The sequence below is a fragment of the Lissotriton vulgaris genome, chromosome 3_1 (genome assembly GCF_964263255.1).
Source record: "Lissotriton vulgaris chromosome 3_1, aLisVul1.2, whole genome shotgun sequence".
Taxonomy (NCBI): domain Eukaryota; kingdom Metazoa; phylum Chordata; class Amphibia; order Caudata; family Salamandridae; genus Lissotriton; species Lissotriton vulgaris.
In genome coordinates this window covers 1,123,107,549-1,123,133,264 of record NC_141689.1, presented here as the reverse complement: position 1 = coordinate 1,123,133,264, position 25,716 = coordinate 1,123,107,549, and the positions used below count along the sequence as shown (strand labels likewise).

Genomic DNA, 25,716 nt, shown 5'->3' with positions numbered 1-25,716 from the left:
TTTTCCCTTGTGGTCGTCTGTCAAATCACCCCCCATAACCCCCCCCAACCACTGCTCTTTGACTGCGGGCCACCTCTATGTGAGCCATTTGCCCCATGTGCAAATGCAAACGATTTGTGGAGCCACACTCCCATGCATATAATGGAGTTCCCCGGGTCCTGTTGACGCACCTCTAGCACCGGTGTGATCAATATTACTGAAAGGACTGAGGAAGCATAGGCACCCACTTCTGTAATAAGAAAGTGGCCCCACCCATCCCTCGGACCCCGGAGCTTTTGGCATTATACGACCGCACATGTGGAATTGCAAATCAATCCTCTACATTGAGAGATACTGAGAACTTTAGGATAATTAAGAAATTGGGACTCTTATTACCACAGTGCTCAGTTCACATATCGTATCGAGTACAACAATACGTGTAACATGAGTAACTGTTATTTATAGCGCTTAAATACGACAGAAGTCCTCTATGAAGCGCCGTATACAGGTTACTATAGCAAAAAAAAAAAACAGAAGTATAGTTTTGAGTAGTCAAACTATATTAAATATCCAGGTGAGATGCATGCTAAACCCCCTCTCCCCACTCTTCACAACTGCCTAGTGAAGCGTTGCTTTATGTTCAGATTAATTCCACTAGCCCCTCCTGTTCTTAATATGGGTTCCTGTGTCGCTTCAATATAAACAAAGACAATATTTATGGTTCCTGTAGAAAAACTAAATACCACATTCTACTGATCATAGGCGTTTTAATAGCAAGAAATCTCTCAAAAGACTTACAAAAAGTCTCAAACAAATAAATATAACATCCTTTGAGTTGATGTCTCTAAAACTAATACTAGAAGAACCATGTTAGAAAACTGCATTGAGGACGTTTTGTGACTTCTGTTTCAGGTTACACGTGTGTATGTTGAGTTCAGTGTTGTTTGAAAGGTGGAACATGTTATAAATAGTGCTCTAAAGAAAGCTACTAGGTTTAACAGGGCTCGGATGTCCACGCTTTGAAAATACTGGGTCGTCTGAGAAAAAACAAAGGTCAGCATTTTACAAAAACTCAGCATTGGCAACACCAACCGTTAACTTCAACCGCTGAATTAAAAAAAATAGATAAACCACCTTGTCAATGTATTTTACTAATGGCCTCTGACAACATATATCCAATGTTTTAATTGATTGAGTAAGATCAACGCGATATTCAAAATATAGCAAAGCAACTACTGGATTCTGCTCTATGGTTTAAGTATGTTACGCATAACTCAGCAAGCAATTTAGATGTGTGCTCCTAGATATTCAAACTTCATATATTCTCTGTATTGTATCATTACTTTTGTGGAACGCCGCTGCTCAGATCCATGTTCTGTTAATTACAAATAACTTTCCCCTTAAAGACAAACATTATTGGAGGTTTCGGTTGACAATCATGTCACAGTGGGACAGCTGAGTCATCCTGTACTTTTGCACTTTTCCTTGACTCATCATACCTTCATGCAATGTGCCATACATCTGAGGGTACGGAATGTCATCTGAATTTACTTTTAGTCTTGCTCTTTATTCTATTTTTTTATTTCTCTTTTATTATTTCATATGTCTGTATATGCTGCTTGTTTTGTTCTTTCACGTACAACTGTACTGTATAGCATCTTTTATGATCATTGACTGATTGAATAAAGAATGACTTGACGTGACTCATCAGACTATTTTTCCCCTAGAACTCAACAGAGAATCGGATGAGGTGTCTTTTTATGTTTTAGATCTGGATACTGGCAGACTTATCTAATTGACACGACCACACATAACCACTCGACACACAAACATCCACATAAAACAAAACATACACAGAAAGGTGCTTTGGGTCATCCTCTTTCTGCAATTGAATTTTTTGGTCAGGTCTCCCCACCAGAGACCAGTAACAGATAAGTATATATTTTTCCTCAATTGTAACTGAAATTGTTTAGGAAGTGAAAGTGGTACCGTATAAGCCTTTGGACACCCCCTTCCTGGCGTATCCAGGAAACTATCAGGTTTCTTTCGGGTGGTGTGCAGGTGACCACTGTGGAGTGGGACCAGGCTTACTGTGTGTGGTGAGCGCTGCTGTCTGCCATGTGATTACAAAAAGACACACAATTGATGGACAGAATGCAGAACAAATCAAATCATTCACCCCCAGTCAAGAGATCTGGGTTTAATCCATCATTCTTTTGAACACCATGCCACCCCAGTTTGAACCTGGCCATATGGAAATCAGTCTTGACCCTGTGCCTCATGGGTATAGTCCAGCCCGAACTGTGAAGCCAGGTCCTTCGTGGACCGGAAACAAGCATCCTAGGACTGGTTTCAGGGTTTCACCCCTCATCAGCCAGAATAGCTTGGAATCTAGTGGAACAGTAAGCCCGGGACCCATGTCTGGGCATATCCGACGCACTTAGGACGAGGAGAAGAAAAAGACGCACAATTGATGGATGGAATGCAGAACAAATCAAAACATTATCCCCCCTCCCCCTAGTCAAGAGATCTGGCTTAAATCCATCATTCTTTTGCTCACCATGCCACCCCAGTTTAGACCTGCCTATATGCAAATCAGTCTTGACCCTGTGCCTCATGGGAACAGTCCAGCCTGGACTGCCAAGCCGGGTTCTCCCTGGACCGGAAACAAGCATCCTAGGACCGGTTTCGGGATTTTACCCCTCATCAGCCAGGATAGTTTAAGTCCATTGGCACGGTGAATCCGGGACTCACGTCTGGGCATACCTGGCACACTTTGGGCGAGGAAGCAAAAGACACAGAATTGATGGACGGAATGTAGAATAAATCAAAACATTCACCCCCAGTCAAGAGATCTGGGTTAAATCCATCATTCATTTGCTCACCATGCCACCCCAGTTTAGACCTGGCCATATGCAAATCAGTCTTCACCCTGTGCCTCATGGTAACAGTCCACCCCGAACTGCCAAACCAGGTCCTCCCTGGACCGGAAACAAGCATCCTAGGACCGGTTTCGGAGTTTCACCCCTCATCGCCCATTGGGCGCAGGGTCGAGACTGATTTGCATATAGCTGGGTTCAAACTGGAACGGCATGGAGAGCAATACAACGATGGATTTAGACCCCTATCTCTGTACTGTGGTGAATGTATGACATTGTTCTGGATTCTGTCCATCAATTGTTCTTTTTGCATTTGTCACCCCGAGTGGGACCGGTATGCCCAGACGTCGGTCACGTGCTCGCCATGCAACTGGAGTCAAGGTATCCTGGTTGAAGAGGGGTGAAACCCCAAAACAGGTCCTAGGATGTTTGTTTCCAGTCCAGGGAGGACTTGGCCTGGCAGGCCGGGCGTGACTGTTCCCTTAGAGCGCAGGGTCAACACTGATTTGCATATGGCTGGGTTCAAACTGGAATGGCGTGGGGAGCAAAAAAACAATGGATTTAGGCTCAGATCTCTGTACTGGGGTGAATGTATGACATTGTTCTGCATTCTGTCCATCAATAGTTCTTTTTGCATTTGTCACCCCGTGTTGGACGGGTATGCCCAGATGTGGGTCCTGTGCTCTCCATGCCACTGGAGTCAAGATATCTTGGCTGATAAGGGGTTAGCCCCCGGAAACTGCCCATGCCACTGGAGTCAAGCTATCATGGCTGATAAGGGGCGAATCCGCAAATCCAGTACTACAATGCTTGTTTCCAGTCCAGGGAGGACCTAGCCTGGCAATTCGGGTTGGACTGTTCCCATTGGGTGCAGGGTCAAGACTTATTTGCATATGGCTGGGCTAAAACTGTAATGGCATGTGGAGGAATAAATAGATGGATTTAGGCCCAGATCTCTGTACTGGGGTGAATGTATGATATCGTTCTGCATTCTGTCCATCAATTGTTCCTTTTGCATGTGTTTGCCAATGCAAGGGCTCAGGGTGGCCTCAGCATCTCCGGGTGTGCATTCCCATCCATGCTCCTGCACCAAACACAATCACCCAGCTGCAACAGAATATGCCAGTCAAGCTGCTGGCGCACCATGTTGTGTGTGCTGAGTACTGCTTTATGCAGTGTGTATTTACTGAAGCAAGGGCACCGGGCAAATACAGCAATGCATACCTTGCAGTGCATACCCATCTATGCCCATGCGCCCCTAAAAAAACCTACTTTGGTAAAAGAATCAGCTTGATCCTCACAGGAGCAAATGCTTCATGCTGTGTACACTGAGTGGTGTTGAATGGAGTACATTTACATGATGGAAGGGCTCAGGCTAAGATAAGCTTTCATCTCTCTTTATATGCATGCACACTCCCTTCCATCTACTGCTTTGGACTGGAGGAACCCCAAGAGGTGGGGCTTTGTTGACACAACCTTCTCCTGCATCTCCCTGAACAGCTTGGATCACATCTACACATGACATGGCAACCTCCCTGGTACCCAGTCATTGGAACAAACTCCCAGGGTTTGCACCATGACCACCAGGAGGTGTCCAATCAGCCAAGCCTTGCCCATCACCAATTGGGAGTGTCAAGCATATACTCCCACCAGACAGGACTCTTAGACACTAACTCAGGGTAAGGGCACAAAAAACATTCTAAAAAGTCTGGACCATTATCAATGCAGGATCAGCAATGGTCAAGACCTGGTGAGTCTGGGGCGTGTGGTAGTTAAATCTTTGACAGCATTATTCCCTGTGCACGTAAGAACCTGCATACTGTCATTACAGTTATTGGGCTCGCTCTACACTAAGGCCTTCATTTAACATGCATAAACCACCTTATGCCTAATCCTGTCCTCTAGCCTCACCAACACTACCTCCTACAAATTGTCCACCACTAAATCATATTACCACTTCCTCATCACTATGCACTGCCTCATTCCCTGTCACACATATATTTCCACTACCACCTATCACTCCCTCACCACTACCCACCTATCGCCCAATAACCACTGCTACTCTCACCTCCAGCCACTAGTACCCCATATCACTTGCTTATCACTGGCCTCCAAAAACGTGTTCACAAGTGTCCTCCCATAAACTACTCACTTCTAATATCCTACCATCTGCTTTCTGCTGTGCTTCCTTCCCACCACTTGCTCCCCCCTTGTATACATACCTTTCTATAACCACTCCAAGCCATCCTCTAACTGCCTTTTCACCACCTCACCCTCCCACCACAACTACCCTCAAATAAACTAAACCCCACTACTGCTCTCCTTCTACCTGCTCACTACTGCTACACTCCTATGACTTGCGTATCTCCGGCTCACCACTGCTACACCCTACACATACTCACTACTATGCCATTCCTACCATCATGTTTTGCATGCCTAACACTTGCTCACCTTTACTCTCCTACCATCTGCTTACATCTGCTCCCGACAGACATCAGACGCGCCCCCTCCCTGAACACCTTCAGGAAGACCCTCAAGACATGGCTCTTCGGCTTAATAGCACTGCTGCCCTGGCACCTTAACACTCTCACGGGTGAGTAGCACACTTACAATTCCCTGATTGATTGATTGATTGACATCTGTCCCACAGTTAGCCGCGGCATTCTTGGTTTGTTTCCCCCTAACCTTTTGCCTTCATACCTCCTGTTTTTGCTGACTTTGTTTTTGCGGGCCTTAGGACGCTGCACACTTTACTACTGCTAACCAGTGCTAAAGTGCTTGTGCTCTTCTCAACATTAGCTTATACCCAATAGGCATATTTAATGTACCTATAAATCCTTAGTAAAGCGCACTACATATGCCCAGGGCCTGTAAATTACATTATTCTTGTGGGCCTGCAGTACTGATTGTGCCATCCACTTCAGCAGCCTTTTAAACATGTCTCAATCTATTGCAGAGCCTATGTGCGCAGTTTTCACTGGCTATGTCAACCTGGGAAAATAAACCTTTTGTCCAGGCCCAAACCTTCCTTTTTAATACATGTAGGTCACCCATTAGGTAGGCCCAAGTCAGCCTTAAGGGCAGGGTGCAGTGTATTTAAAAAGTTAGGCATGTACTTTTACGTTTTACAAGTCCTATTGTTGAAAAACGAATAAATTTGTTTTTCACTACTGCAAGGCCTCTCTCCACCATTGGATAACATTGAAGTTGCCATATTACATTTTATACGTGTAATATCCAAATGGGAAGAGATGATTGGTTCATGTTTTATGTCTCGGGGATCCGAATTTCGAATCCTAATTTGTTGTGAAATCTCATTTTAAAGTACAATTCCACTTTTAGAAAGTTGTCATTTTCCAGCCTTAACTATTTGGTGCCTGCAGACTGTTCCATGTCACATGACTGGGTGTAGTTGGCAGTTGGGCTTTGTGTATTCCTCCTAGACAGCCACACACAAAGGGAGCTTAGGAGTTACTGGGTGGGCCATCACTGGCAGGATGGGAGGGAGGAGCTGGGCCCTACCTCAACCTGAATGAGCTGTATCCTGTCTCCACACAAAGGGCTGCAAACACTCTGTAGTTAGTCTGAAGCCAGGGTAGGGAAAGGCGGGGCATCTATGCACTTCAAAGGAATGCCTCCAGAAGCTTCTCTCCCCTTCAAAGGCACAACTTTGCATAAAAGAAGGACCTCAGACACTAGCACTTCAGTACACTTCTTGACCTGTAGATACTCTGCCAGGAAGGACAACTGTTGTGCTGCTGAAGGACTGCCACTCTACAGGACTGCATTTTGCTGGACTCGCCCTATGCTGTGCTGACCTGCTGCCTTCTGCCCTCTTGCCTGGTTAAGAAGGAATGGACCTGCATCTCTTGAACACAGAACCCTATAGTGACTCCAAGGGCCAGTTTGCTGGGCTCCTGATCTGGAGTGTCAGGGACATAACAGACTTCCAACAACATTGCAAATGCACCTGGACTCTGTCATCTGTGAGTCAACCCTGCCAAGCGGTGCAACCTTGGTTCTGGACCCTTGGAAGTGGGCAAAAGGTGTTTTACCAGCCGAACAAACACATCTCCTCTGCTGAGTCGCACAACCATGAGCAAGACTGATGCCTCTCAGAAGCGGTGTGGATTCCATATGCTGCAAAGACCCCGTCGCCGCCACAACATGCAGTGACTTCAGAACCACCCCTGTGCAACACATCTGTGGGGCAGCCCCTCACATCCCTTGTCGACTGCAGCCCTGATGACAACAATGGACTACGCATCACAGCCTCACAGTTCTTCTGACCCGGCACATCGCCCCGACTGCGAACCGCATCATCGATGCCAGATTTCTCATCGCAAGCAATGTCAATAGGATCCTTGACAACTTCACAGGCCCTCGCTTCGCAGCCTCGCTGCATCTTGGGAACGACCATCGGCTGTGCAATGCATCTTCAGCACGTGTCCTCGCAACACCCCACAAACCAGAATCTAAACTAAGTTGTTCAGTCGGCCTAACTGGGTCGCTGTAACTGATCCATGCTCCATCACGGTCGGCCTAAACTTGTGGCTTTGTCCCAGCCTGACTTGACCAGATAACCACAGTTGGCGCTTTGTGATGCTATTTTCACAAAAAATATTAAAATTCAATATCTCCTTTTCTACTAATTGGACTTTTGTCGTTTTGGTCTAGTTTATTATCGTATGCTCTATTTTTCTAACATGGTGTGGGGTCCTTTTTGTGTGAGGTTTAACTGTTTTACTGTTTGAAGTGTTGCACAAATACTTCATGCATTGCCTCTAAGTTAAGCCTGTCTGCTCTGTGCCAAGCTACCGGGGGTGAGCCTAGGTTAGTTTGAGGATTGTTTTTGCCTTGTCATGACTAGGATTGTGGTTGCTGCTTGACCAGGCTTCAAACCCCAGTCAAACAGTAAGCCAATTTCGAACACCCACCAACTTCTCAACTCAACAGTGCCCTTCTACTAGTCAATTAGAGGCACCTTCCGGACACATGCTCATCGCTGCCACACTTCTGCCAACCAGACACTACTGCCATCTTCCCACATCTGCCTACCGCTGCTTGCCTCTTAACACTTGTCCACCTCTATTTTACTTTGATCTGCTCATCACTATCCTCCTACTGCCTGTTCATCTTATCTCTACCCTCTGGTACTATTAACTTGCAGACACTTGCTCACCATTGCTATCCTCCCACCATCTGCTCATCACAGCTGTTCTTAGACTACCTGCTTTCCAATGCTACCTGACTCCTACCTGTTGTTATGAATGCAGACACAAACATGAACATATGTGCTAGGATTTTAGATCTAGACATATTAGCACTTGCAATACCCCAATCCTTTTCATATATTTCATGGAAGTGAACACGAAACACTGCATCACTCACAACAGAGGATGCTACTGTCACATCACTATGCAATGTAAAAACAGATGGCTGGTGTGAGCTTTGATGCTAGTGACAGACTGGCCTTTTTACATGCTCACCTTTAATATGGGTCTACTGACCTTCTACATGTTCTATCTTCAAAAAAACATTGCCTGGGCAAGTTGGTACCTGCTCCCACTTTTGTTTAGTAGAGAAAGCCCAGTTGGATGTGCCCCACTCTGATAGAGCTGGAGGCAGAGGGGAGGGCCAGGAACCCGGAGGGGAGGAGCTGGTGGCAGAGGGAGGCAGGGCTAGAGAGCAAGAGTTGCAGAGCAGGAACAGGGCGCTGTGTGCAGATGCGAAGCAGAAGAGCCGGATCTCTTGAGGTTGGTGCCCCTTCTACTCAGCCCCCGTGCACACCCCCTTCAGAGGCAGCCAGACAGGCCCCCCCAGAGCCCCGGGAAGAAAGAGAGCTTGCAGTAGGATGAAGTGACAGCCATGGCAGCAGGGTGACATTACAGTCACCTGAAGAAGCCCTCCGCAACTGATTGTTCCCTGTCTGCGGCATGAAGATGGAAGACAACAGCTGGGAATGGCTTGTAGAGATGCTGCACCAGCTGGTTTCCTGGGGAGCAGCTGGAGCCATGATGTTTGGTGGAGTGGTACCTTACATCCCTCAATACAGGGATATTAGAAGGACTCAGAACACGGAAGGCTTTTCGACTTATATCTGTCTTATGCTCCTGGTCGCAAATATTTTACGAACACTGTTCTGGTTTGGAAGACATTTTGAAAGCCCGCTCTTGTGGCAAAGCATCATCATGATGTTGATGATGCTGAAACTGTGCACAGAAGTACGGGTGGCGAACGAGCTGAACTCGAAGCGTCGTTCCTTTGCAGGTACTGATCAGGAGCGGTTCCACCATGCAGTTATAGCCAGAAGCTGGGCATACAGGTCACTGCGCCGCCCTGATTTATGTGAGGGTATATATTTTTAGTTGTTTTTCGCGTGCACCTTACACACTATAGCTCTGCTCCTGAAGAAGCGCCAACGATCCTTATGGCAATACAGGCGCGAAACATGTTGACCTATGTCGTTTTACCCCCGGGCATAGTATGCCATTGGGGCTAGATTTTAATCAGCAGTTGCGTCTGCTCTGGGTACACCAGTTTACCTTCGCTGCATGGTGACCCTATTTTTATATCACACTTGCACGTCACTTAACTACCCTCAATTGAACACGATAAACCCATCCCCCACACCCCACAAACCCACATGCATCAACCGACAGTCCTATAAAAAGATCTCCGATAAAGAGACCTTTCGGGGGACCCGTAGGGAATTGCAGCGCCGGCCCTACGAGGAGCAACTGCCTGATGATGAAGCATGACACCTTTCTGGTGTGTGAGGGCAACAGAGGACAACAATATGGTTTTCCTATTACTGGTGGGGGGTGTTACCTAGGATTTCTGTTCTTTTTCTTATTTTCCCTTGTTTTTAAATGGGTGACTTTTTGCACCCTCTTGCATGGGTGACTTTTGCACCTTGCACTAGGAACAGTGTCCCCTTTTTGGTATACCCCACTCTGATAGGCCAGAGTTATAGATTTTGAAAAATGCACACCCTTTTGTTGCTCTTGGCTTCTGTACAGTGTTCCTGAACTGGATAAGAACAGGCTCTCTCTTGTCAGTTCCATTTATTTTTCTAAGCTTCTTAAACCACTCTTTTGCGCCAGTACAGTGGAATATATGCATGGTAATCAGATTCTGGGTATTTTTGTTTGCCAAGAGACTGAGATTCTTTGAAAAGAACTATGAAATGCCTGTAAAAAGAGGATACCAGACTTCCCAGTGTGGAGATGACTTGACCTCTGACCCAGAAGTGAACTTTCCAGGAGCCAAAAGGAACTTGCGGTCAGCTGGTGGCAAAATAAACAGAGGACTACTGCTTTGTAAGAGAGTAGAGAATCTACAGGAAACACTGTATGACTGTAGACATTTATCTTGCATTGCAACGTTCTGACCATAAACCGCATGACTCTCACGGGGACCTTACAATCCACCTTTCCAGCCTCAGTGAGAAAAGAACATTTAGGGAGATTTCATCTTTCATTATTGACCTTAGGGAAGATTCCCTTTTCCTGAGGTAGGATGTCGTGATTTTAAAAAGCTTTGCAGTATAGTGTCAGAATATTGAGAACTAAGGGTCCGATTTAGATCTTGGTGGATGGGATAATCCGTCACAAATGTGACAGAAATCCATTTCGCCATATTACAAGTGCATTATTTCCTTTAGCACTTCGGCAGACGGGATATCCGTCACGTTTGTGACGGAGTATACCAACCGCCAAGATCTAAGTCAGGCCCTAAATGTCTTGCTTCAAACATAATAGATCAAAAATACCAATGACCAAAATATCATCAAAGTATGAATATGGTTATGGTATCAGACCTAAATCTCGTTGGACAAAGATAATGAGTCCTACATATTGATTACAAAAATATTGCCCAACCAAAGTTAATATTAAGAAATCTAAACCCACTGAAACAATTATTTTTATAAATAATATTTAATCCACATTACTTATGTCAGAAGATATTTTTATCAATATTTTGACATATGTCTATATATACATTTGTCAGTCAAGTTTACTATATTAAACTCTACATAAATTACCTTGACAATACATATATATCATCATGGTTACGCAGACGTGGCATTAAGAGCATAATTGAAGCAGATGTTTATAGCAATCCTCTTGTTTTGATCAACCATTACAAGATGGCCTCCATTTTCCAGTATCAGTGGATTTAGTTTATTTTTACTTTACTTTTCTCTTTAAAAAAAATAAAAAGTCCTATGTCACCACCTGTCTTCGTAATTTTTGTCTTCGTGTTTGTATGGTGATTTGATTGATTAACCGTTTTCGGTATCTCCACGGCGCCCCACTTCCGGGACGCTTTCTATTTCTATTCCTTTGTTTACTCACGCTGCACACGCACTGGCCTTCCATCACGGGATACTGTTCAAACGTCGGGACCTCGGTAAGAATGTTTGTTAACACCTGCACTGTGTCATCTTTTGCATGTTTGCATCTGCATTGACAGGTGCCAGAATGCTAGATTTACGATAAGATTGTCTGTACTTTGTTATTCTCTGCATGTTTTATCACCACTAACAGTTAAAGCAACTCTTTAAACGCACTATATGTTCCTTGCTGGTTTCGCGATATAACATACTCGTTGGCCTCAGATACCACAATACTTGTTCTTTACATGCCCATTGCAGGTTGTATATACTGATTTCTTGTTTCTCCTAACTCATGCCCGACCAGCCAGGCTTCATTTATCTGTCACACACACACATCGTTATCTATGACTCATCCTCATTAGGTTCACTCGCTGCAGGTTAATCTATTCTTTTAATCTTTCATTCATTTCTTAATATTACTAATCACCACGCCGAGGTGTTCCACATTATCACTCACCATTAATTCTCCTGATGCAATTATGAGCTTGTTTTACATCTGCAGTTTCCATTTAATTTTTATATATAACTTACCCTGACGAAGGGTTTGCACAAAATGCCTTGGGTGAGCACTACCATAAGGTTTGAACAACAATCCTTTTGAAGGAATTTGAATTTGATTCCAAGCAACAATGTTGAATAAACATCACTCCAATGATTACCTGTTGTCCATTCACTGAAAAAGATTAGAGGAACATCCAATTCGGAGTTTGGCTGTGCAATCGGGGGACGTTACCCGGCTGGATAATGCTTCCAATTTCCATTTTTCAACATGTATCATGCATATCTGTGCATCCGATATATATGTAGTCTGAATGCTCACACAAGCATCAATATAACGGAAGACGCCACGCGATGGAGCCGGCCGAAATCCACCTCTAAAATTCCAACTGTACCGGGCTACCTTACCTGAGTGACTTTGATACTTGAAAATATATTCTCCTCTATTAAAAGTGAATAATTAAACATGGAGAAGTAAGGGAGATTTCATTGAAGATACCCAGTATTAATTGGACTGGAAGCAAGGATAGATTCCTATATTGACATTGTAAGAAGAACTTTCTTTATTTGCCCTGAAGAAGTCCGTGGAGGACGAAACGCGTTGGCTACAGTGCGTTATGAAGATTAAATAAAGATTGAACTTCAAAAATAACATAGTTGATTCTGCTACTGAATGCTTCACTACTTTGATTTGCTAAATTGTGGTTACCATTGTATATATTTTATAAAAAAGAACTGTGTGTGCTGGATCAATATTGATACAAAGCATCAATATATATATTGAAATACATTTCCCAATGCCACACTGCCGGCCCCTAAGCAAACTCATAATACGGCGGTCGGGCAGCCAATGGCACAGCAGTCTCCGGTCTCTCCCGGACGAAGTCTACAGCGGAGCGCCGCATAACTCGTAATTAGGCCCTATATTTCCTAAAAGCATTGATGGCAAGTAGATCAATAGTTTTTCATTTAATTTTGCATGGGTGTTTATGTGGTGGTGGCTTTTGCTCCAATTTTGTTTTCTTTAAGATGTGTAGAGATTCTTCTATTTAGTAGCTCTCTCTTTTCCCCATTGCTCCACATCTTCCCTATTACTTTGAATTTTCTAATTGAGTTTTGCCGAGTATTTCAATATTCAACCCTACTTTTAACCCTCTTATATATGTTCCCAGTACCCTTCTTCCTCCTCCCTCATTGCAGCCTAGCACTTTAAGTGTGTTTTGTGACATTTCTGGTGAATTGCCTACGTTTTAAGCAAAGTCCACAAAAAGGAAAAACAAACATCTATTTCACTGGTTTAACTTTTCAAAATGTTTAATTTGAGGAAACACCGCACAGGAAATGTAGGTAGATTTACAAGGGGATCAATTGTGAGTGGGGTAGTTAGAGATAAGCAGGGTGAGGAGCCGGTTTTTCGTCCAGCGCAATCAGCTGGGTGTGTCAAGTCAAGTCAAGTCATAAGATTTGTATAGCGCACTACATACCCAGAGGGTTTCAAGGCGCTTAGGAAGGGGAGGAGGATTATTTGTCAAATATCCACGTTTTAAGCTGCTTTCTGAACGCTAGGTGGTTCTGGGTGAGGCGAAGGTAAGCGGGGAGTGAGTTCCATGTTTTAGCAGCCAGATATGAAAAGGATCTGCCTCCCATGGTGGTCTTGTTGATGCGAGGTACAGTGGCGAAGGCTTGGCTGGAAGAACGTAGTTGGTGGGAGGGGGTGTAGAAGGACAGTCGAGAGTTGAGGCAATCTGGTCCGATGTCGTAGAGTGATTTGTGTGCGTGGGTAAGCAGTCGGAAAGTGATCCTCTTATTGACGGGTAGCCAGTGGAGGTCTTTAAGGTGACCAGAGATGTGTTCGTTGCGTGGGATGTCTAATATGAGCCTGGCTGAGGCGTTTTGGATTCGTTGGAGTTTCTTCTGGAGTTTAGCGGTGGTACCTGCGTAGAGGGTGTTTCCGTAGTCCAGTCGGCTTGTGACCAGAGCGTGGGTGACTGTTTTCCTTGTTTCGGCGGGGATCCAGCGAAATGTTTTTCTGAGCATGCGAAGAATGTTGAAGCAGGAAGAGGATACGGCGCTGACTTGTTTGTTCATTGAGAGTGAAGAATCCAGGATGACGCCAAGGTTCCGTGCGTGGTCTGTCGGGATGGGTGCTTTTCCGAGGGCTTCCGGCCACCAGGAGTCGTCCCAAGCAGAGGGGGATGTACCTAGGATGAGGACTTCTGTTTTGTCTGAGTTCAGTTTCAGACGGCTTTGTTTCATCCATTCTGCGACTTCTTTCATTCCTTCGTGTAGGTTAGTTTTGGCGGTGCTGGGGTACTTGGTGAGGGAAAGGATCAGTTGAGTGTCATCCGCGTAAGAGATGATGTTGAGGTTGTGTTGGCGGGCGATGGCCGCGAGGGGGCTCATGTATACGTTGAAGAGGGTGGAACTGAGTGAGGATCCTTGAGGTACGCCGCAGATGACTTCAGAGGCCTCGGACTTGAATGGAGGAAGGCGGACTCTCTGGGTTCTTCCGGTGAGGAACGAGGTGATCCATTCAAGTGCTTTTCCTTGGATTCCGATGTTATTGAGGCGTTGTAAAAGGGTGCTGTGGCAGACTGTGTCGAATGCTGCAGAGAGGTCGAGGAGGATGAGGGCGACTGTGTCTCCATTGTCCAGTAGAGTTCGAATGTCGTCTGTTGCTGCGATGAGGGCGGTCTCAGTGCTGTGTTTTGCTCGGAAGCCAGATTGTGAGGGGTCGAGGGATTTGTTGGCTTCGAGGAAGGCGGCGAGCTGGTTGTTGACGGCTTTCTCGATGACTTTGGCCGGGAATGGAAGAAGCGAGATGGGGCGGTAATTTTTGAGTTCGGTGGGGTCCGCTGTTGGTTTTTTCAGAAGGGCGGTGAGTTCAGCGTGTTTCCAGACTTCTGGGAAGGTAGCGGAGTTGAAGGAGCAGTTGATGACGTCTCGGAGGTGCGGTGCTATGACGGAGTCTGCTTTGTTGAAGATGTGGTGAGGGCATGGGTCTGTGGGGGATCCAGAGTGGATGGAATTCATCAGGCGGATGGTTTCCTCAGTGGAGATTGGGTTCCAGGTGTTAAGGGTGTTTACGGGGGGAGATGGTCAGCAGATGGAGGGGTGGGTTGGTTTCCGGGTTAGTTGTCAAAGCTGTTGTGGATGTCTGCAATCTTGTTGTGGAAGAAAGAGGCTAGGGAGTCGCAGAGGGTTTGAGAGGGGGTGAAGTCGTTGGAGTTGGCAGAGGGGTTGGAAAATTCTTTGACGATGTTGAAAAGTTCCTTGCTGTTGTGGGCGTTGTTGTCAAGTCGATCCTTGAATGCTGTTTTCTTGGCTTTTCGGATCAGTTGGTGGTGAGTGCGGGTGGCGCTTTTGAAGGCGTCCTTGGTGCTGGTGGCTGGGTCTTTTTTCCAGGCCTTTTCAAGGGAGCGGCAGAGTTTCTTGGATTTCTTAAGATCATCATTGAACCATGCGGCCTTCTTGTTGCCAGGTTTGCTTTGACGTTTTTTCAGTGGTGCTAAGGTGTCGGCGGTGTTGGATAACCATAGGGTGAGGTTGGCGGCGGCTTCGTTGGCGTTAGAAGAGAGGGCTGGGGAGTTTCGAAGGAGCGATGCGGAGATTTGGTCCGTGGTGATTTTGTTCCAGTTTCTTTGCAGGGTAGGTTGGGAGTGGTTGATTAATCATTTTTTTAAAAAATCAGGAGTAAAACTTATTTTGCTGAACTTTATTCCTCAAAGTAATTTTAAAGTAATACATTTTCTAAAAACTATACATTTAATACGTTTTGTTATATTACACCATGACAAGATAAATTGCAGACTGATATGCATGTTTATTATTAGGTTGACAAGTTGATTGAATGCATACATTTAAAAAGCACACAGTAGTCGAGCAGGTCTCTAGGAAGGTCCCACCTAGGAGTTCATCTATTGAATTCATTTCAGAATGTAAAGTTTCAAGATAATTCTTTGTTTTGGCTGTTTGTAGGGGATGCAGTGGATCCAGGACCGTTTATTTTGTTAGGAATAGTGCAAATTAGTGTTGGGTACAATTTTAATTTGGCTTGCAAAGTTTTGTAAACTTTATAAACTTTAGAAAAGTTGCAATTTTTTGTAACCTTTCATCAATTGTAAATGAAAATTATTGCAGATGATTTTGTATAAAACCTTTTGTGAGCAAATTCTCGAATTAAAAGTAAGCATTTAATGTCTACACCAAAGAACTTTTTTCAGTATTTTGTTCATTGCTGTTTAAACTTTGCCAGCTTGTAAGAACATTTTACGAAGATTGCTGGGGAAAGAAATTCACAACTTTCAATGCCTGTAGTGTGAATCCATTCTTTGAAGATTAAAAAACATTAATCCGATAATATCGCCTGATGCAATCTGAATTTTCGAATGTGGGTTATTACACCATATAATTATGTCTCTAACGAGCTGTCTAACTCTGTATAATAATAATAGAAAGGGTCCTATAACATGTTCCATACAAACTGCTGAAGTGGTAGTATTTTACTATATAATACTTGTGGATTTCGGTGCAAATTGATTTCCCTGAAACTAAAAAGAAATTCATTTTAATTGTGAAGTATTTTCAAGAGGTAAAAACTTTACTTTTTGGAACTTCACACAATTGATGTTTTACCTAAGTGATGCTTTCTTTCTGTTTTTCTCAACTTATAGCTCCTCTTCAAATCAGATAGCATTAATATCAGCATATGTTCTTGTGGTATAATGATGAGGTCACTGATCTGGACATATTAAGAGAGCAGCAGTAAAGGAAGCTCAGAGAGTGTGCCATACCTGCTGTTGGGAGTATTCAGTAGGAAGTCAGTACAACATGTATCCTCTGGGCTCTCTGTAAGCCCCATATAAAGATGACTGAGAGTTGAACATTGCTAAATATTTGCCAACTGTACAGCGCTAGGGTATAAAATTATATTCCGCTACCCAAGGTTACGCTTTTGGTTATGGGCTACTTATGTAAGTTAAGGGTGTAAGATACAGGGCCTGGACCAAGAGGAGAGCACACAGAAGATACTGTACAGCCTACAATAGATGGTTCTAATGCTATTCAAACATCCCACCCACTGAGAGCAGACTGCTGTAAATAAAACAGGAGGACAAACAAACATTGAAAGACGGAGGTTGTACCAGCAAGTAAATGCATGCTAGTCCACTGTCTTCAGTGGGGTTCCAAATGTTCTTTTTTGATTTGCATAAGTACCCTAAACACAATGCAATCATTTGTCTAAAAGTGTAGCTGTAGGTCAAACTATACAAAAAGCATAACACCATTAAAACACCAACAATTGTATTTGCAAATGCTATTACACAAGAGCAAAGACAAAAGGTCTTCCACTAGGAAGCCATACCCAACTGGCCTCTTGGCTCCATCTAGAGGAGACAGCCTCAGTTCAAATAATCATCATCTTTCTTCCCTATAAAAAGGACAAACCAGCATTATATGTGGGACAGTGTCTGCTTTCCCTTGTGATTGCAGATCTTGTCTCAACTTAATCTGAGCATGGCTAAATACTACAAATTGATCAAATAAATATGTCTGTGGAAATAGACGTAATTCTGGAAAGGCACATGATGAGTAAAATATACCCTTAGCATGAAGTCAATTTAGATATTCCGTCAAGGTCTCTCTTACGAGATGCTGATTTTTTCATTTTGAGCTTAGTTTATTCATACCTGTCAAAATCTGAAATTTGGAGAGTTTCCAATCAGCTGTGCTAGCCACGTCCTGTAACACTCACAGCTGGAGCCTCCCCCGCTAATACCCTCTGAGGAAGGTCTATGCCGAATACAAACATATTTTTATGACTGCCAGCGGGCTTGGCAGTTTGGGCTGGACTGTTCCAATGAATAACCGGGTCAAGACTGATTTGCATGTGGATGGGTCTTAACTGGGGTGGCGAAGTGAGCTAAAGAATGATGATGGATTAAACCCAGATCTGTGACTGAGGGTGAGTGTCTGAAGGTTTCAGCATTCCGTCATCATCTCTTTGTGTTTGCTTTGCCATGCTATTCCAACCAGCACTTGGTAAAACGTGGAATTCGGGAGGCAAGTTTTTCACCTTAGATTCAGTTTTGCAAGCATTACCTTGCTTCTCAAGCCTTGTGCCCAAGGTCTTGGAGTATAGCTGTGCCTGCAGTATATGGTTTTTAATTCAACAGTAACTGCAAAGTTTGGCTTCAAACTTATCCAGATCCTGCCAATATCTTGCATGGCTTTTTTACATTATCGCTGCCCATGCTCCTCAAATTCAGTGCTATAAACTGAAACAGGGACTACATTTCTTCATAAAAAATTACCAGAGGGAAAAAACCCTTTTTAATAAATGTGAGATTGCAATAAAGGGCTATGAAACAGGTACTGCCCTCTAACAATGGTGTTTTGATACACTGACATACCGCCCCCTACTGGTTAGGTGGCTGAGGTAGTTTAATCATTCAATTCCTCCAACCAGTTCCCAGTTAAGCTCCAACTAGCAAACAGGTGCTACTGAACTTATTCTTATCCAGTTAATCTGGTATATATTTTTGAAGCCACTTGGACGTCTGGTAAAGAAAACTCATACTGTCTCTATATAGCAAGTCTGACATTGTACTACCTAAACTTATGGACACCACAGCATTAATTGCTATAAATGTTGCAGGCAAATGAGAAGAAATAACAATCAGCTTTCATATTGTCTATTACATAAATTTTTGCCATACATTTGCCTATTCCCTAGAGTTGACATATATTTGTTTGGAGTTTGAATGCAAGCTGATGAACCATAGTGTTTATTCTCATTTTAACTGGCTTTCATCAAACGCCCCTCACTGAGGACTATATTAGAGGATGAAAAGAGCGGGATCCCCGGGCAGATAAAGGCGAAATTTGTAGTGGTTAAAGTAGCTTGCCACTCGTGTCCTGGGGTCTGTTTATCTATGGCTTTGCAAACTGGGCCAACTGCAACCCTTTCCTTGATTCCCTGAGGGTGAGCAGTCCAGGGCTCCTAAGGGAGGATGCATAGGGGAAAGGGCTCAGAACTCAACAGACAACCAACAAACGCAATAATTGCTTTCTGCAGCCCAGTGATTATCTCAGCAAAAAGAAATGTGTTATCACAGTAAAATGCAATATACCAATATTCAATTGGGCTGAGAAGTAAGAATGCAATTGTCACTATGATTCTTAGTAAAGCAACTGACTCGCTATGATCCACTTCCCAGACTAGGAGTTGGCATTGTTACTGCAGCTCTTCGATTTTAGTCAGAGGCACTGATCATGCACATGTTCACTAGGTCTCTACTCGCTCAAAGCAGTTTGCAGTTTAGTCAAACGTTTGCACCCAAATTAAATGGATCTTCAGGCGAAAATCACTGTTTCGGCTGCAGGACATGGTCTGTGTATCTGCTTTATTATCTCGTGTGAGGCCCTATTACACGCTCACGTTGTCACAGTCAACTGTCCCTGGTGGGTGCTTCTTGGCCTGCGCTCTCAGGTGGCATTTTCACTTCAGAGCGGGACCCGCGGTGAGGGAGAAACAAGCAAGTCAGCATGGAGGTTGCCCATGTAGGCAGATGTAGCCTCCAGACTGAGAGCTGATGAGTGCTAGTTTAGCAGTTGGAGACTCTGGACTGCGCTCACATAAGAGTTGTTCTTTTTTGGCCAGTTGTGGACTTCAGACTGGGATCAGCTCCGGCTTAATCTGCAATGTTAGCTCCTCTTCTGCATATACTTGGGGGTTTAGCCAGCAGCTACATCAAGCTTTCAGTAAGCACACAGGTGCGAGATAGCCTGGGATGACTTCTTGGTTGGAATTTTGCATGGGGTCGACTGAAAGGGCCGCAATGGGAGACCAGCAAACCCCTCTTGACAATGGTCAGTTTCCGCTTCACTCCCAAGGAAAGGCAGCAACTTCTGGGTGCTCCTTTCACTAGGAACACAGCTTGAACACTCTCCTCCTGCAGGGCCAGACACCCTCCTTTCGTCTCTGAAATGGCAAAGGGTTCTAGGTGCTGCAAACCTTTCAGTATTATACAGAGCACTCCCTTTCTCTGCCATGAAAAACCTGGAGCTGAAGTAAAGGGGGTGTTTTGAAACCCACTCTGGGACTCAATTTCCAGACAGGAGATGTGGATTCACAAATATCATTGTCTGGCAGTTCCTCAGATACAACCTTTGTGTAAGGTGATGGCCATCACCGCAGGTAGCAATAGGGCTGGATCCAAGCAAGAGTATCCAAAAAATGGGCACAATGACATGTGAAATCTCTGCACCTTTCTATCATCAGCCTTCCTGAAGCAGCACTCAAGGTCAAATAAGACAGTAGGCATTCCCTACAAACTTCCTACTCTTAAATAACAGAAGCTGCAGTCCCATCACTCGTGCCTGCCAACTATCAATCGCCAGTGCTCATGGAAAGATAAGCAGCACCTCTTTGCTAACAAGGTCCTTGTTTATTTTCTAAGTGAGGCCTTGTCTCCATCCTCCCTCAGTTTACTGTCTGGGTCTCCACATTCCAGTCATGGGAATGTGGCAATAAATAAATTTACACGAGAGGAGCCAGTAGTCTCACTTCTCCTTGACACACAGAAAAGGTCTTGTCACACTAAAGAATCACAAAGAAGGGCTACTGCCACCACTGTTTTATGTGATGCATCCAGGGCATGGGCAGGAGTCCAGTGTTCACTAACAGGGCAAGCCTGGTATGCCCTACAAGGTCACAGAACAGGTTCTGGCCCTGGCATTACCTGCTAAGTAGTCTGGCACTCGCGGCAGGGATACCACTGATTTACCATGGAAGGGGCATTTCTGTCCCAAAAGAGGTTTAAGAAGCAAAAAAGAAATTCAGTTTTCCCCTGGTATATTTTCAGCTTTCTAAAGAACGAATATACGCAGTGGGTAGTATTATGATTTGTATCACATTCAGTGATGACATATTGTGCAATATTTAGACTGAGCTTGATTCTACACATACAGAAACACTCACCGGCAAGGTTTTTCCTCATCTGTGCTCAACCACAAACCTCATGGTTGTGCCATCAAAAGATGGTGGGGCAATGATCCGGGGTCCAGGTTGCTGCTGGGACATTATACTAATTACAGGCTTTCCTTCCGGGTATGCTGCAGGGCCAATGCCTTGTTGATTGGTTTGAGCCGTGGATTTCCCAGTAGGCATATAGTAAGGGCTATCAGCAAAGCCTCTTGTCTCCCCCTGTTGGCCACTCTGGCCACGAAAGTTCCCCATATCATAGCTCTGTTCACTTCCTGAGTGTGAGAGCTGGCTTTGTAGGGTGGGTACCACAGCAGTAGTGGGCACGAAGCTAGGACAGATCATGTATGTTGCACCGTATGCACCTGGACTAAGTGCCAGAGGGGACATAGGGAGGTGCATGGGTGTTGCCGACTGCTGGGGTACCGGCACATCCACATACTGTCCAGTTTCTGGATCAAAGAGCCTGCGGCGAGCAGGGGGTGTTGGGGTGTCCAGCATGAAGTACTGCCCAGTGGCCAGGTCCAATAGCAGCCTGCGTTGTCCCCCCTGTGGTTGGAGCAGCTCTGGTGGGACAGCTGTAAGTGGTGGGGAGAAGAGAAGTTGTGTAGGTGGGCCTCCAGGCAGCAGTGGGGTCAGGCAGGGCTGCTGCTGTTGGTAGATGACAGCAGCCGGAGGTGGAGGGTCAGCAGCAGGGGTCCTGATGGGTGGGTTGCTTTCTTCTCTGCCTCTTGGATCTGATGTCTGGCCTGGGGGGCTCCTACTTTCGATCTTGTCACTGAAAGGCGGAAGACTGCAGCTGCTTGGTGCTGGGACTGGGGCATGCTCCACCTTGCTCTTAGTTGGCATACTCAAGTAGTTCCCACAGTCAGCACTATACTGGCGGCTGGGAGGTGGGCCGCGGGTAGGCTGGGGCTTAGACCCCTCATCAAGCGACAGTGATTGGGTGAGCAGAAGGGGTCGCGGCCCTGGAGATTTGCTCATTCTCTGGATGCTAGATGAATCTGGTTGCTGAGTGGTCTTAGCTGTAGCAGGATGTGCTGCCCGTTGGCCTGCACTGAAATTGGCAGTGTTCTTGTTCCCTCCATTGCTAGGTGGTTGCTTTTGGTAGGCTCTGCCAGGATCCCTCTCCAACTTGCATGGGGGAATGATGCGACCAGGACTGGCAGGCTCTGACTTTATGCTGGTGGTGGCTTTGCTGCTGTTACTGTCTGCTCCAGGGTGTGAGTTTCTGCGTGGCAGAGGCTTAAGATCAGGTGCACGATTAGTCTGTTGGCCTTTACCTCCATGGGGCCACTGGGTGCCACCACTGGGCTGAACCCTGCCCTCCTCATTGGCAATGATAGAGAGCACATGGCTGCCAACCAGTGCTGCCCCACCTGACTGGGCACCTTCAGCTGGGTCTCCCTCACTGCGGCGACGCCACTCTCTCTTATCAAATACATACAGCTGTTCCATGGTCTTCACTGCTGCAGTCAGTTTGTCCAGCGCCTGATGTCCTGGGGCTGTGGGGTGAGGTGGAGGTGACTCCTTTGGCTGCTCAACAACAGACTTGGCAGACTCTGGCTTCTCATCCTGCTGCTGTCGCCACTTGCAGGCCTTTGAGACAATTTTGACCACTGGCATCCGAGGGCCACTCTTGTTGGGTGCAATAGTCGCCACAGGCAGTCTACCTGAGGCACGGTGCACAAGGATAGTGTCCGGGGAAGAGGACCTCACCCTGGCTTGCAATACATCGTCCTTATTATTCACTGCTTGGCATGTGATAACCATGGGTGAGGTTGTGGAGCTGCCCCCCTTGGCACCAGCCTCCTCTGGGTGGTAGGAGCTCTTCATCAGCTTCCTAACATCGCGCACCTGATGCAGCGACCCTGGGGCCTTGTTGGGCTTGCTCTCGCGTACATCCCGTACCAAGAATTGGGGCATCTTCTCCAGCAGCTCCACCTTGGATGGAGAAGCCGGGGTCTGATTCTTCAGCTCCTCGGCTGCCCTGGCCAGACTCGGGGTCAGCAACTTAGCGATGCTGAATGGATTGTTTCCACTACCCCCTTTGCTGTCCGCTCCCACCTTGGCTTTGATTGCTGCCTGAACCACTTGCACCTCAGGAACCATCTTCTGGGTAGTGCGCGCTACTGCTGCGGGGCTTGCAACGTTGTCCTCCTTACTGTCTGCAGCTTGCTTGACGCAGGTTTGGTGTGCATACGTAGAGGCAGAGTATTTGGTGGCCTGCTTCTCAGGCTGATTTTCTTTAGGCAGGGACTGGATCCCCGGCACATAGAGACTGGACAGCTTGGTCGTTCGGCCAACCGTGGTGTCCCGGTGTTCAACCCTCCCGTCGTACCCTAGGGGTATCTTGATTTTGCTTTGCACAGCTACTTTTTCTTCCATAATCTTCTGCTCCAGCTTCTGGATTTCCTTCTCCTTCCAGGATCGGAAGGCGCTATGCTGGCTGCGCAGCAAGGTCGCCTTGGCTGCCTCGGCTGCACTCTTGAGGGCCGCCCCTGCGCCTTCAGTATGGGCGGACTGCATAGTGGTCGACTTGTGCGCCCCACCGTCCCCAAGTGAAGAAGCAGCTTGTTTTCCCAAAGTTTCTACTTTCTCTTCTACAAAGTCGCCAAAGTCCACCGGGGTGGCCAAGCTGTACTCTGAATCGCACTCCGAAAGCCGTGACCTCTGCCTCTGGAAGCCCCTCTCCCTGCCTTTTTCCTTCAGTCCCTCAAAGTCCTTTGAGGTCAGGGAGGTAGACAAGGCCTCGTTAGATGTATCCGTGATCTCCCCCCTTTCCATCTTGAACTCCTGCTCCAGCTGCATCTTCTTGGAGATGACATTCTGCAGCAGGTTGGAGGCGAACTTGGACTTGTGCGTGCCTGGCTCCATGCTGTCTGCAGGGTCTGCGGCTGGGCAGGTTGGTTTGCAACTGTTGCCGTTCGGCAGCTCCTTCTCCGGATCTTTTGGAAGCTGACCTTTGTCTTTGCCCTCACCGGGTGTAGATGCTTCCTTCCAGGCCAACAGGGAGCCACTGGCCGCGATGTGGCTGAGGCTCAGGGTCTCGCTCAGGGTCACCACTCGGGCTCCAGCGGAGGTGGCCGCCTTCTCCGCCTGCAGGCCGCTCACTACCAGCTCCAGGGACTGGCTGGTCTGCACCGAATCTATGTGCACATTGCTCTTCACTGAGCCACTTTTGCCACCGGTGCTTTTCTGATGAAGTTCCTTTTGTGCAGCTCCGCCCGCCCAGTCCAGGTACCCGGGCCACTGGCCGAGGCCGGCGCCCTGCTCAGAGGTGGACGAGGCGCTGGCGCTGGAGCTGAAGTTGAGCGCCTCGAAGTAGGGATAGGCGAGGCTGCGAAAAGCGCGGGCCGTCAGGCTGCGGACCTCCCTGTCGGCTTCGTCCAGCTCACTGACGGCGCTGGAGGCTCCGCTAGAGTAGCCGGCCCCCCGCACAGCAATCACCTGTCTCCGGGCTTGGTCGAGCGCCAGGCACTGCGGCTGCCTCCCCAGGCTGCCCTCGGGGGCTCTGAAGGCGCACAGGCTCATGTCTGCCTCTCTCTGGGCAGCGGGGGCGCTGTGCTGCTCCCTCAGCAGAGGGTCATTTATAGCCCAGGGGGCGGCGGTGATTGACAGGCGGAGCTGGCCCGGGCTGCCGCCGCTGCCCCAGCCCCCGGGCCAGCCTTCCTCTGCAGGGGTGTCGCTCTCGGAGTGGGTGCCGCTGTGCGGTTCGACGCTGCTGCTGGGCATGTCAGTGCTGCTCTCTCGCCAGGGGCAGGGGTCGCTCGCCGTCGTGCTGACGTAGCTGTCGCCCCCCTCGGTCTGGGTGTCCTCCAGGGTGCAGTCGCTGTCGAAGGAGGCGTATTCCAGCAGCGAGCGGCAGGGGGAGCCCTCGCCCAGCTCCCAGCCGCCCGGCTCCGGGCCCGAGTCTCCGTCTGCGTCGTGGTCCAGCTCGCAGAGCTGGATTTGGTGGGTGGTGATGTAGTGGGCCTCCTCGGGGTCGCAGAGGAAGCCGGCCGCCTCCTTGGCCGCCTCGTCCCCCTCCTCGGCCGGGCTCATGTCGATGCACTCCGTGTCCTCGTCGCTGGAGCCGCTGTAGGGGGAATAGCAGGTCCATGCCCGGGCGTCTCCGTTGCAGGTGGTGTTCGGCCCGTTGGGCAGGGCGTGTGGGACGTCGACTGGCACCGAGGGTCTTGCCGGTGGTCCGTGTCCGTTAGATAGACCTGCCTCGGCCCCGTCCACCGGGTATGTAGCCCCCATGCCACCTTCGCTCTCGGGGGCTCTGCCCGCTGCCTGCTGCGTACTCTTGCCATGCCAGTCGCCCTCTTGACTGCGGGACGTCCCGGCGACCGACGGGGGTCTCTGCGGCTCCTTCATTTCGAGGGGAAGGGAGGTCTGGGGGTTCCTTCGGCGCAGGTCCCTTTGGGCTCTGCTCCCTCGTGTCCGGCCGTGTGGCCTGCCACCGCCGCTCTGGCACCGGGCGCTGTCAGTCTGCGTGCCAGCGGTAACAGAAGGAGCCGCCGACCCTCAGACAGCCGCAAATATAGGGAAAGCATATGGAATCCCTGGCCCGAAGGGGCAGCGCACGTCATGCCACGGGCATCCACCGGGGAAACCCCTGCCCGGAAATGTAGTGGCTGTGCAGCAGCACCGATGCAGTGGGCAATGGCAGCGCAGCACGGCGGGGTCAATCCTGCCAGTCTGGCCCCAGTCCACAAGGTGATTCATTCTACTTTTACAAGTTACCTAAAATTACTCATGCCTGTAGTTACGGTGCTTTTTGAATAGAAAGACCGTTTTTGGGATATGTTGAACTGTTCTGTAGTCACCTTTTATACTGACGATGATATATATATATTTTGTAAAACGCGCTCGCGCTTTTCGTCGACGTATGCACCATATAAAACTGTGCATCACATTTTACTTGTCTATCAAAGTGCATTTTTGATGTTTTCTACTCCAGTCGCTTAATATAAACGGGGATAGCT

At 47.2% G+C, this 25,716-nt stretch overlaps 1 protein-coding gene across 2 annotated transcripts in view; it reads right to left on the bottom strand.

The window, feature by feature from the left end:
- Positions 1-25,174, bottom strand: part of C3_1H4orf54 (chromosome 3_1 C4orf54 homolog) — a 69,572-nt gene extending 44,398 nt beyond the window's left edge. For both annotated transcript variants that reach the window (XR_015309332.1, XM_086961597.1), the window contains exon 1: positions 20,741-25,174. Coding sequence is in view for 1 of the 2 variants with exons in the window: in XM_086961597.1 (XP_086817723.1) it covers positions 20,756-25,105 (4,350 nt within the window). In the remaining variant the exon portion in view is untranslated. The remainder of the gene's footprint in view (positions 1-20,740) is intronic.
- Between the last annotated feature and the right edge of the window lie 542 nt (positions 25,175-25,716).